General features: G+C 40.8%; 1 protein-coding gene and 1 long non-coding RNA gene across 6 annotated transcripts in view; one reads left to right on the top strand and one right to left on the bottom strand.

The window, feature by feature from the left end:
* Nucleotides 1-10,383, bottom strand: part of LOC109498705 — an 85,618-nt gene extending 75,235 nt beyond the window's left edge. Inside the window, exons 1-2 of the long non-coding RNA XR_006596242.1 lie at nucleotides 9,757-10,383; nucleotides 4,185-4,288 (exon numbers count right to left, since the gene is read on the bottom strand). This is a non-coding gene — a long non-coding RNA (uncharacterized LOC109498705). The remainder of the gene's footprint in view (nucleotides 1-4,184; nucleotides 4,289-9,756) is intronic.
* Nucleotides 1-11,424, top strand: part of ASB5 (ankyrin repeat and SOCS box containing 5) — a 56,830-nt gene extending 45,406 nt beyond the window's left edge. For 4 of the 5 annotated variants that reach the window (XM_019828227.3, XM_006930549.5, XM_006930548.5 and 1 more), the window contains exons 3-8: nucleotides 584-691; nucleotides 2,000-2,150; nucleotides 2,313-2,447; nucleotides 4,691-4,882; nucleotides 6,135-6,267; nucleotides 10,383-11,424. In XM_019828227.3, coding sequence (XP_019683786.1) covers nucleotides 584-691; nucleotides 2,000-2,150; nucleotides 2,313-2,447; nucleotides 4,691-4,882; nucleotides 6,135-6,262 — 714 coding nt within the window. In that variant the 3' untranslated portion in view covers nucleotides 6,263-6,267; nucleotides 10,383-11,424. The remainder of the gene's footprint in view (nucleotides 1-583; nucleotides 692-1,999; nucleotides 2,151-2,312; nucleotides 2,448-4,690; nucleotides 4,883-6,134; nucleotides 6,268-10,382) is intronic. The other variant, XR_002155560.3, reaches the window with a different exon arrangement.
* The last annotated feature ends 1,671 nt before the right edge of the window (nucleotides 11,425-13,095 follow it).

Below are 13,095 nucleotides of genomic sequence, written 5' to 3'. Positions count from 1 at the left end.
TTAGAGGTTAAGGTACTCACCCAAATTAAAATAATTACTGCATTCTGGAACAAGGCTTCAAGCCCAAGTGTGACTGACTTGATGATCAGAGCTCTCAACCACAAGAATAGAACCTAGTCACTCCTATCCAGTGACAAAAGTTCACAACATGGCTCACTACAGTTTAGAGTATTTTCCCCCCCAGTCTGGGCTAACCTGTAATTTCACAGCCCCAAATCGAAACAAGTGACCCGGCCTATCAACAGTCTCCACTTCTACAAAGTAAAAAAGAAAACAATAATAGTAATCAAACCAATTCATAAAGACCACAGAAAGTTAAGGAGGCGGAATTTTATGAAAATATTCAAAATCTACTAAACAAAACAATTTAGCCGCTACAGGGTTTAAATACGGTGGTGGTGTTACAGTATTGACGAGTTTTGACAACGGACTGCCTCTATGGCGTCTGAACTGGCCTTTCCTGCTGAACTTATACCTGCCTCCCTGAGTCTTTGGTCTTTTGTATCACTCGCTAATGACCTTTATAAAGATGATTTCGTATACTTTCTTGCTCACCTTTCAAAATCATCCATGTCGTATTTAGGGTTACAACGTAAATGCAGTTACCATAGACCACATCACCCCGCTGCACGAAGCCTGCCTTGGAGACCATGTGGCATGTGCCAGAACTCTGCTGGAGGCTGGAGCTAATGTAGGTACCGGTTAAAACCATAATCACTTCACGTCTACTGACTGAGACAATCGCACAAAGTTCTCATGTGGCGTTTCTTTCCTTAGTAGTTTTCAAAAATTGCAGAATAATAAGAAATCACTTTGCTTCACTGTTCTCAGTGCGCTCCAAGAAGGATTTCTAGTCATTGCAAAAACAGGTAGCATGCTGACCTGAGTTGAAGTCGGACACTTAACTGACTGAGCCACCCAGGCGCCCCAGGATGTTTTTCTTTAGATAAATTCTCAGAAACACAATTTCCCATTTCTCTGATTTACCACCAGCAAGGTGACCTCACCACAACGTTTGTCACCATCACATTTCTGGACGTTTTTCCTAGTTGAAAGGCACCTGACCGCTGAATTCATTTTTGTTTGACTCTTGAGCATGTATTGATTTCCATGACTTTTACTAGCTGCATGGCCACTCTTGTGACTGACTCATCTACCACATCATATTTCTGTTTATCTCTTGACTTTTAAAAGCTTTGCTTAATTGGTGCAGCCACTCTGGAAAACAGTGTGGAGGTTCCTCAAAAAATTAAAAATAGACCTACCCTATGACCCAGCAATAGCACTGCTAGGAATTTACCCAAGGGATACAGGAGTGCTGATGCATAGGGGCACTTGGACCCCAGTGTTTATAGCAGCACTTTCAACAATAGCCAAATTATGGAAAGAGCCTAAATGTCCATCAACTGATGAATGGATAAAGAAATTGCGGTATATATACACAATGGAGTACTACGTGGCAATGAGAAAGAATGAAATATGGCCCTTGGTAGCAATGTGGATGGAACTGGAGAGTGTGATGCTAAGCGAAGTAAGCCATACAGAGAAAGACAGATACCATGTGTTTTCACTCTTATGTGGATCCTGAGAAGCTTAACAGAAACCCATGGGGGAGGGGAAGGAAAAAAAAAAAAAGAGGTTAGAGTGGGAGAGAGCCAAAGCATAAGAGACTCTTAAAAACTGAGAACAAACTGAGGGTTGATGGGGGGTGGGAGGGAGGGGAGGGTGGGTGCTGGGTATTGAGGAGGGCACCTTTTGGGATGAGCACTGGGTGTTGTATGGAAACCAATTTGACAATAAATTTCATATATTGAAAAAAATACATAAAAAAAAAATTAAAGCTTTGCTTGTTGATGCATATGAGCTAAATATCCTCTGTCATATTTACTGCACACATTATCCCAGTGATTTCTGTTGGGTCGTAGAACTGTTTGAAATGCCTCGCGTTTAATCTCGTACGGCTCTATGACTCTTGTTGCTGAACTCTGGCTTGGTTTAGGTAAACGCAATCACAATAGATGGCGTGACTCCATTATTCAATGCGTGCTCACAAGGCAGTGCCAGCTGTACAGAACTTCTTCTGGAATACGGTGCCAAACCCCAGCTGGAGTCCTGTCTTCCTTCTCCCACACATGAGGCCGCCAGCAAAGGTGACTTAGTTATGGGATTAGGTGACAAGGGGAGGAAGTCCCTTTAGCAACGTGGAGTGCTGCATTTTGCTTTCAATGAGTAACTGCAGGGAACAGCATGAGGTGAGGCGCATGGAGGTGGGCAGTGTCGAGAGTAAGCTCCTTTCTACTTTGTGTTGGCAGGCCATCATGAGTGCCTAGAGATACTGATATCCTGGGGCGTAGATGTTGACCAAGACATTCCTCATCTGGGAACTCCTCTGTACGTAGCTTGTATGTCACAGCAGTTCCACTGCATCCGGAAGCTTCTTTATGCTGGTAATTTTCTTTAAAACCTCTCTCGTTCTGTCCGTACACATAAGCAATGATTCAGATCCATATTTATGTCTCTGAATAAACTGTGTAAAGATATCTCCCTGCTAAAAATGTTCTTATTCTAAGCATTGTTGCATGTAAGTACATAACCCATAAAAAAAGGGATTGCATTCTTGATAATTCACAAGCTTTATCTCACAAGTCCTAAAGTCCCCCTTGTAAAGATCATACAGCGTAAAACCTCAAGGTTGATATAGTGTTGCCAAATATGTATTTCTTCATGAATAAATCCATCACAAGGAATTTGAGGGGTAGTAACTGCTTAGCTACCTTGTCTTCTACCAATCATAAGAGCTCATGTGCTCGCCCCGACTTTGTCCTGTCCCATTTACTTACAAAGACTTAACGGCCTTTTCTTCTAACTTGAAACAAACCTATGCCTCAGCGTTCAGTGTTAGCCTCCTGAAAACTTGTCCTAATCTTTTGAGACCATAATGGTGTCTCCCCCTATAGGAACAGGAGCTTTTTTTAAAAAAATTTTTTTTCTTAATGTTTATTTGTTTTTGAGACAGAGACAGAGCATGAACGGGGGAGGGTCAGAGAGAGGGAGACACAGAATCTGAAGCAGGCTCCAGGCTCAGCTGTCAGCACAGAGCCCGACGCAGGGCTCGAACTCGCGGACTGTGAGATCATGACCCGAGCCGAAGTCAGATGCTTAACTAACTGAGCCACCCAGGCACCCCAGGAACAGGAGCTTTTGAGGATGTGGATTATGTCTTTTTCCCCATCATCTCCTTTCCCTACCACAGCGCCTCCCACGTGGTAGGTGCTGAAAATACACGTAAAATGAGTAAAAGGATTTCCATGCTTTTTACTGTTTCTGCCATCATTTGGCCTCTGATACGCTCATAATATCTTAGCTAAATTATAAGCTTCTTGCAGGCAGTTTCTACTTCGTTAGTTCACTCCCGTCATATCTGTTAAGTCTTAAATATGACTTCTGCTAATAACCGTTGACACACTATTATTTTCTGGCTGTGATTGCCCACGAATTTATAGAACTAGGAGAGTTTCTTCTTTGTTGCCTTTTTTCTTCTCTTTTCTTTTCTTTTCTTTTACTTTGCTAGGAATATTGTATTTCCACCAGACATTTTATATTGGGTAAGAAAGAGAATGCTGTTGGTAATTGTGGACTGATTGTTATTATCAGGCTCTGTCCTCCCATAAAACTAACATAACCAATAGAGTTTATGCTTTCTCCATGGAGATTTTGTTATGGACCGTCATTCTTTCACTAAACATTGTGTATTTGATGAAAGAATATGAAAACAATTACATTTATTGAAATGTGAAAGTAGCAGGGAGGCCTGAAGGGACCCTTAAAATGTACTGCTTCTCGTAAACATCGTTAGTTTTATTGATAGTATCAGAAAGCAGAGTTGAAAAGGACTTACGCATTTTTACCGATAGATATTTCTTGGTGTCATAACCACTTAGGTACTGGGAAATGAGATTGCTCTTTCCAGTATTACCCAGTATTGATTCATTGCACACGTATTGAATGATCACCATGTGCCATGACTCGTACTCAGATAAAATAACTAAGCAATACATAATTTAATAGGTAGGGTGGTGTTTTTTTTTTAACGTAAGATTTTTAAAAAATTTACTTTGCACATGGAAATACAATGTGTCTTTCTACTTAAGAGGCTCAATGCCTTTATATATTTGTCGACTTACATTGTATGAGAGAGAAGTGACAGGAAAGTCCGTGCACATTTTCCCCAAACAGCTCACACGTCCAGATTCATGAGTTTTCCAGGAAACACGAAGAGCTCTATTGCCTTAAAATAAATGAAAAGAATATGAGCAATAAACTCTTGAATAATCCTGAGGAATCTCAATCATGATGACAACAGGTATGAGCGGGCCTCATCATGCTCTATTTGTAATACCAGTTAATATGATTACTTTGGGGCCTTTAAAGCATTTAAAAATATTTTGTATTATGGGCTCTTTCAAGCATAGAGAAAAATATTAGAGAACATAACAAACGTGCACTCTCCATCTATGTGTGTCAAGTTTTAATGTGTACATTTGAAGTGTGTGTGTGTAAGGGGGGGGAGTAACTCATTACAGACAGAGGTGAGGTCCATTTGGCATCACCCTTTTCTGCGTGCATCGAGGTAAGTGACTGGTCTAAGGGTTTTTGTTTAGATTTCTCATCATTCCTTATTTACACGTAGGTGCCGATGTACAAAAAGGCAAATACTGGGACACCCCACTGCATGCAGCTGCCCAGCAGTCCAGTACGGAAGTTGTAAACTTACTGCTGGAATTTGGAGCGGATATCAATGCCAAAAATACAGAGCTTCTTCGACCTGTAGATGTAGCGACTTCCAGCAGTTTGGTGGAAAGATTGTTGCTTCAACATGAAGGTAGGAATACTTGTGGGCACTTCAAAACACAGGGCGCCTGGGTGGCCCAGTATGTGGATCCTCTGACTCTGGATTTCAGCTCAGGCCATGATCCCAGGGTCTTGGGATAGAGCCCTGCATCGGGCTCTGTGCTGAAGGTGCAGCCTGGTTAACATTCTCTTTCTCCCTCTGCCCCCACCCCCAGCTTGTGCTGTCTCTCTAAAAATAAAAGAAAAAACAACCAAAAAAGAAAAAAAAAACCCACAAAAATACATTTGCCTGAAATCAATGCAAAGTAAAGACTTTTTGTTGACATGTAAAATGATACTGGCATAACATTTAAAATATTTTTTTGAAGCAGATGATTTTTTAACTTAGGTTCTATCTGTAAAGAAGATAGCACAATGATCTCAATTTTCTTTTTTTTTTTATCTTACCTAAAGTCTGTATTTGTTTGGTTAAGTTAAATGTATTCAGTTTGTATGACAATGTGCAAAATGTAATAAATATTTAGAAACATGCCCCCTTTTCTAAGGGCACATGGCTTCTATAATGTTAGAAACAGAATCAGGAAATACTTTCGTACCTAAGACTTTTGTTATTCAAAAAAATTTTTAATGTTTATTTTTTGAGAGAAAGAGAGAGATAGAATGTGAGCAGGGGAGAGGCAGAGAGAGAGAGAGGGAGACACAGAATCTGAAGCAGGCTCCAGGCTCTGAGCTGTGAGCACAGAGCCCGACACGGGGCTCAAACCCGTGAGCTGTGAGATCATGTCCTGAGCCACAGTCAGATGCTTAACTAACTGACTGAGCCACCCAGGTTCCCCAAGATTTTTGGTATTTTAAAACAGAATTTTTTAAGCATGGCTCAGACACTATAATAAAATTTGTTTTGGCTTAACTAGTAGACCTAATTTGAGAAAAAGATACAACTTAAAACTTTCCCCCTTTAGTGCCTAACATTATTGGGTCTTTTGATTTATATGTTCTTTGAGAAGCAGAATTTATTTCTGAGGCTTTACATGCAATAACAATTTCATAAGCCTCAGGATTATAATGTTTTAAAGAACCCATATGGAATATACCACAATTACAATAAGAGCTTATAAATAAAAGCCACTGAAATGCTTATGTAAATGTCTCTAGCATAGCGGTCGCACTACCCTATTTAATTTACCTCAAAGCACTGAAGCTTATGGTTTGTTTTGTGCATCTTACAACATATAAAAATCCATTTGGATTTTAATTAACAAATGCCTTCCTGTCTTTTGTAGCTACTCCAAGCAGCCTTTGCCAACTTTGCCGACTCTGTATCAGAAACTACATAGGGAGGCCGAGATTGCACCTCATCCCCCAGCTCCAGCTGCCAACGTTGTTGCAGAATTTCTTACAGTACCGATAAGGCAGGGAAGTAATGCTAAATACTTGCGAAATCAAAACATTTCTGTCTCATCTGCATAGTGTATATTTCATAGTAAAATATGCTAAACACAGTATACAAGGGATTGTGAGGCCCTGGGGAAGAAGTGAAATGTCAATTTAAATTTTAAGTGTACTAGTGAGTACTACTGTTTTATGCATTTTTACTGGTTTTTTTTTTTTTTGGACTATAGCATATTTAAAATATCTATATATTATTAGCTATTCCCATGTACCCTTTTTGATGTAGAAAAAAAGAGAAATTTTCATTTCAATGTTTCTTTTTATGAAAAAAAAAATGTGAACTCTTACTGAAACTACGTACTTTAAAAGGCCTCCATTCTGCCAATAATGCATTAACTTTTAAATTTTAGCTGCTGTAATTGGTGATCTCTGTGGATTTTTTATATTAATGCAAAATACAAGTATGGTTTAGAAAAGAACTACTACCCTTTTTGAAATAAAGATGGCTGTCATTCACGAAACCCACCGCGTCGAATGTGCGCTTGTCATTATAATCATCAGTTCATCAAGAAAAGATAAACTGCCCCCTCCCTGCAAAGATCTCACTAGTCACTTTGCCACCTTAAATGTCCCCATTCCAGAAACGGGTTGGACTAAGGTTATGGCTCCTTCCATCTCTTCCTGGGATGGTTGGAACCTTACACCTTTGCTAAGACTATTTTAAGACTTCCTCCTTCTCCAGGGTAGCCTCATAAGGCCTCTCTACAGTGCTTTTGTACGAAGCACTCCAGCCTTCTTCCATCCAGAAACTGTCACTAGCTGGTGGTACCTGCAGACTGAAGACCATGAACTTCATACCCAGTTGCGAAAGAGGCCCTTCCTGGGCCATGCTTCAGGAATCAGGGAAGTCCAAGGCTGTGGAAAACAGAAGATAAAATCTCCTTCGATTGTGGGGTGTGCAAAGAAAAGAAAAAGGCTGCACCACTTAGCAAACTTAGACACCTTACAAAATTTACCCCATACATACACCCTACTAGTGCTGTTTCCAATCCTTCTTCTGCAAAGCAACAGTTGAGGCTTAGACCGTGTTAGCAAGAGGGTATATAGCATTACAAAGTAGTGTCTTCGGCAAGGTTATTACTGTGTTTATTTTCTTCTGCCTTAAACATACTTTAGCGCGGTATAAAACATAATAAAACAAACTGTGTCTTCTTTGTAATTCAGACTAAGTTTGAGTCTATTGTGGACTGAGAAATAAGATAGGATACTTACTATAGTGTAACGTAGAAAATGTTTTGATGAGTTTTATAAATTTATCCAAGTTTGATAAAGTATTTTGACCACTATTTTAATAATAAGCCCAGGGGCCTATTTTTTCCTTTCTTCTCGGTTCTTGGCTGAATTTTGGATACCTATGGGAAATAAACTATTCATGAATGTAACCCCAAAGTCACTAAGATCACATCGTTAAGTCGTCTTTAGATTTTCAAAAATAGAAATAAGGCTGTAGCATGTGTGTTAAAAAAATGTCTTCTGTGTGCCTAGAGACTTTTAAATGAGGCTATTCTACTAAATAGCTCAGCCTAACAAATTTATAATGTCCTTATGAATAATGTGCATTTAATTGTTTAATTATAGAGTAACCTCATTACATATAATTGGGTATTCAGACTGCTTTTTTAGTAAAACAGGTGTTGACTAATGTTTTCCCTGAGCTAGACATATGTAGGCTTAGGGTGTAAGGTAATATAATTCGTCCCTTTTCACTGGGCTTGTGCCAATAAGTACACATCAATATTAAAATTAAAACGGATACTTTAAAATTTTAGTATGCTGATAACCTTTTATCTTTGCTTGGGTATGATTGTCTTATCGAAGAAGTGTTCTAATTTAACTGTATCATGTGTTTGTTAATATGTTAAAGTGTGACTATTATCACTGGAATAAAACACTTTTTTTTTTCTGTTCTAATTAGTATTTGGTTTTATAATTGAAGGTAATGGAGAATAAGATTCAGTTGCCCTAATTTTTTTCAACACTAGTTTCAAATCACTGTATTATGGGCATTAGGAGAGTGGTGCAGACTGAAACAGATACTTTGAAGGCCTTCTAATCCAAATCTTACTGTGCGCGCACACACACACACACACACACACACACACACACACGCACGCACACACACACACACACAAAGATCTAAGGACAAAATCCCACAAAGGCAAAGACCAAGCAACACCAAACTATTTGACATGAGATTAAAGTACCATGAAATTAATCACTGTAGTAAGGCACTGCTGAAACATTTATTTTGTAGGAAAAGGTATTTAATTTCTACTCTTGTTTTAGCCACAAAGTATATTTGATGTTTCCAAAGAAGTGAACAGAGACACTATGTGAAACATGGCCCCTTTGGGAAAGAAGGTCTGAATGTACTGTGTTCATTGCTCTGTGATGGTCTTGAACCCAAGTGACTGTGGCTATCTGTTTACAAAGTAACTTTATAAATTATTCTCTCTCCTGGATTAGTCTCACTTTTTTACTCTAATTTTTCAACTTTCTTATTCTAACTATCATTTATAATTAGTTTAAGGCCTGCCTTCTCTCTTAAAAACCTAAACAATCATTATCAGATTTTTCAGTGTTGGTGGCAGGAAATTTATTCAGAAAATTCAGGTGCAGGGCACCTGGGTGGCTCAGTTGGTTAAGTGTCAGACTCCTGATTTTGGTTCAGGTCATGATCTCAACGGTTCATGGGATTGAGCCCCACATCCAGCTCTGTGCTGACAGTGCAGAGTCTGCTTAGCATTCTCTCTCTCCCTCTCTCTCTCTCTCTCTCTCTCTCCTACTCATGCATGCTCCCTCTTCTCAAAATAAATAAATAAACATTTTTTAAAAAAGGAAAAAAGGGGAGCCTGGGTGACTCAGTCGGCTGAGCAACCGACTTCAGCTCAGGTCATGATCTCACGGTTTTTGAGTTCGAGCCCCGCGTCAGGCTCTGTGCCGACAGCTCAGAGCCTGGAACCTGCTTCTGATTCTGTGTCTCCCTATCTCCCTGCCCCTCCCCCACTCATGCTGTATCTCTGAAATAAACATTAAAAAAATTTTTTTAATAAAAAAAAAAGGAAAAAAATTGAGTTACTACCCCTCCATCTGCTCTAGGACCTTAAACAATTCACTTCAGCTCTCGAGGTCTCAGTTTTCTCCTTTTTTAAATGATAGGTATCTTCCCATTTTGAGTAGTATGCTCAAATTCAAGGAGTCTTTTAATGAGTAACTTTTGAAATTCAGATACATTTTTTTTAATGCTTATTTATTTTTGAGAGAGAGAGTGAGGGAGACACAAGCTGCAGCAGGCTCCAGGCTCTGAGCTATCAGTATAGAGCGTGATGTGGGCTCAAACTCAGACACTGTGAGATCATGACCTGAGCCAAAGTCAGACGCTTAACCGACTGAGCCATGTAGGCACCCCTCAGATACATTTTTCAAAACATTTTTGGTGTCTAAGAGGCTTACCTTATAGATACAAATTTTACAAAGCACATATTCAGGCGTATAAAAGCCAACTTTATTCTTCTTGTAGAACTTCACGTTTATCACGAGCTTCCCTTTCACCCAGTGAAATCTGGCCACTTTGGGGTAAACTCATTCAATTCAGTGCTTTCTCGGTCTCTCAGCTACACTCTTCAGATGGAGCCTGTTAATGCCAGTCTTTTTTCTTCCCTCCCCATTCTTTCTGGGGTAGCATCTGAATTCCAAAAGATTCTGTGAAACCCACTTTTCGGTGGGAGTGTTCACTGGCCAGGGTGTGCCCCCCGGAAGACTCCTGTGTCAGAGGAATGAGTGTTTGCGTCAGGAGACAGATCACAAAGGGCCTCTTACAGGGAAGCTCCCAGTGGGAAAGTCAGAAAGCACACTTGATTCTCCCTCAAGTACTCTTGCCTCCTTGCCTCTGCCCCTGCTGTTCCTCTGCCTGGAACGCTCCGCCCGCTACCTTGTCATTGCTGTATACGGGCACGCACTGGCTACAAAATTACTCCTCCCCTTTGAGTTGCAAGTAATCTCCCTGTTTGAGAACGGTTTGCTCCTTGTTCAGCAAAACATCCTTGTGAAGTAAAGCTCTCTGAATTTTCTCTCGGCAGGCGATCCATCAAAAACCACCACCGACTTTGATGGCTATCTGGCTGGTACAAAACTTCGGTGGATCTTACAGGGTGACTGTGGATTAATGCAAACTTCATCAGGCAGTAACTCCAATTATAGCCATTCCCCCCCCCCCCCCCCATTTGACATCTCTTTACTGGAATAAATCACCACAGTCCTAGCAACTGTGACACCATTACCTATCTGGAAAGTACCTTTCCCCTCTGTCACAATCTGCAAGAACCACCAAAAGTAGTTTGCTTTTATTTATCAGGACCCGTAGCGCACGCTCATGATCTTGCCGTAGGGTCAAATCCGTTTTCGTGCTTTCTGCCGGAAGGTGCGCCAAGGTTTCTAAGTGTCTTCACGTTCCACAGAACATCACGTGTGCACTCTACGGATGATGCCATGCTGACTGGACCTGGATCTTGATGCCTTAGTAAGAAGCAGGTCAACTAGTGGAAAAGGGAAACCTCACTCCACCTATAAAGCAACGGATCCCTCAGCATCCAGTCGGGAAGACGGAAGTAACTACACAATTTAAACAAGAACTTAATCTAAGGAAGTGGTTAAACAGATGCCGGCGAACTGAAAAACTAAAATGGGGCCATCAAATTAACAGAAATAGACGATTCAGGAAGCAATTGCTCGTGCTAGAGAACACAGTTAAGAAGTGCGGGCTGTAAGAGCCGAGAACTCGAAGGGAAACTTCTATGGACTGACTTTCTGCAGGGTGAGAGTACAGAGCTGGAGCCAAGGCTTCGGAAGCTCAGAGTAAAATCCGGGACTCTTTAAGGAGGGCCGCTTCTCAGGGCTTGGTAAACGTCTGAACCATTAAGATGAAATCTGCTCCAGGAGAGCCAAAGAAAGTTGGAGATCTAACCACCTGCCCCTGCCAGGTTATGCTTTGTTGCTGCGGCAACACCCCTGCAAATTCATGTGGAAACAGCAAGCGCCTTTTCCCCTCCCTTTCCCTCCTGGCCTCCCTCTAGCTCCCCCTATTGGCAAAGTTTAATAAAGCTTTCAGCAAAGGAGAAATCACATTGTGGTGGTAAGACGGGCTAAATACAGAACGTGTTTGAAACAGAGATGTATCTGCTTATCAACTGGCACATTTATTACGGGAAGGCTTTAACCCTTAGCAAAACTTTGCTTAATTAAGCCCCAATCTGTAGCCCTAATCTAGCTCCTTAGCTGTTACCACCTAAATCTTGGGTTAGCACTCATGCTAAAACCTAAACACTTTCTCTAACCTTAATGAGTTCGTTATTTCCCAAAACTCATAAAAAACTCACATATCAGGACGCCTGCGTGGCTCAGTCGGTTAAGCGTCGGACTCTTGATTTTGGCTCAGGTCATGATCTCATGGTTTGTGGGTTTGAGCCCTGTGTTTGAGCCAGTGTGGAGCCTGCTTGGGATTCTCTCCCTCCCTCTCTCTGCCCTCCCCTGTGCTTTCTCTCTCAAAATAAATAAATAAACTTAAAAATCCTCACATATCACAGATTATATCATCTGTACTTTTGTTCACATTAGTCATTCCGTGTGGAATTGTCCCCATCCCCCCCATCCCACAGATTTCCATGATCGTCTTAGAAACAACTTATTCTTACTGAGATCTTACTATGTACTGCACACCCTTCTAGGCTCTTTGCATATTTAACTTTATTTAATCATTAACACAACCCTGTGGGGTATAACTTATTTATTTCCACCTTTTAAACATTTTACAACTTGCCCAAAGTCACATAACTAATAAAAAGTAGAGCTGGTCCTCCAATGCCTGTCATAAACAATTTAAAATATCGCCTCATAAAATCCAAATCAAATGTCACCTTCTCTGAAAAGACTCCTAGAGTCCCTCAATCCAAATTACATGCTTCCTCCCTGATATATTTTTACCATGGCGGAGCTTTTCAGTGTACATGATCTTTTCACTGGTATTTATATCTGTGCACCTTCTATAAATAATCTAGTGCCCAGATGCCTAATAGAACCCCCTGCGGTGACAGCATTGTATCTGTGCTGTCCAACATGGGCAGCCAGCAGCCACACGTGGGTATTGAACAGATGAAACACAGCAAGTGTCACTCATGTTATTCTATTTTATTTAAATTTATATATAAATAGCCACAGGTGGCTAGGGGCCACCATATTGGATTGTGAAGATGCAGTGAGTAACACAGTACAGAACAGTTAGTCATTCGTGAAAAACTTCACTGGGCAAAAAGAAAATAGTTCCATAGCTTCGTTCTTCTCTTTCAAACCATATACAGACTCACACTGACTTTATTATTAATTTTCTAATGTTTATTTATTTATTTATTAATGCTTTTTATTTGTGTTTGAAGGAGAGAGAGAGAGACAGAGCATTAGCAGGGGAGGCGCAGAAAGGGAGGGAGATAAAGAATCCGAACCAGGCTCCAGGCTCTGGGCTGTCAGCACAGAGCCTGATGCAGGGCTCAAACTCATGAACTGTGAGATCATGACCTGAGCTGAAGTCGGATGCTTAACCGGCTGAGCCACCCAGGTGCCCCTAATGTTTGTTTATTTTTAAGAGAGAGGGAGAGAGAAACAGAGCAGGGAGAGGCAGAGAGAAGGAGACACAGAATCCAAAGAGGCTGCAGGCTCGGAGCTGTCAGCACAGAGCCCAACTTGGGACTCGTACCCACGAACCTCGAGATCATGACCTCAGCCAAAGTCCCAGGCTTAACT

This window comes from Felis catus, chromosome B1 (assembly GCF_018350175.1).
Source record: "Felis catus isolate Fca126 chromosome B1, F.catus_Fca126_mat1.0, whole genome shotgun sequence".
NCBI classification, from domain to species: Eukaryota; Metazoa; Chordata; class Mammalia; order Carnivora; family Felidae; genus Felis; species Felis catus.
This window is presented reverse-complemented; position numbering and strand designations above follow the sequence as displayed.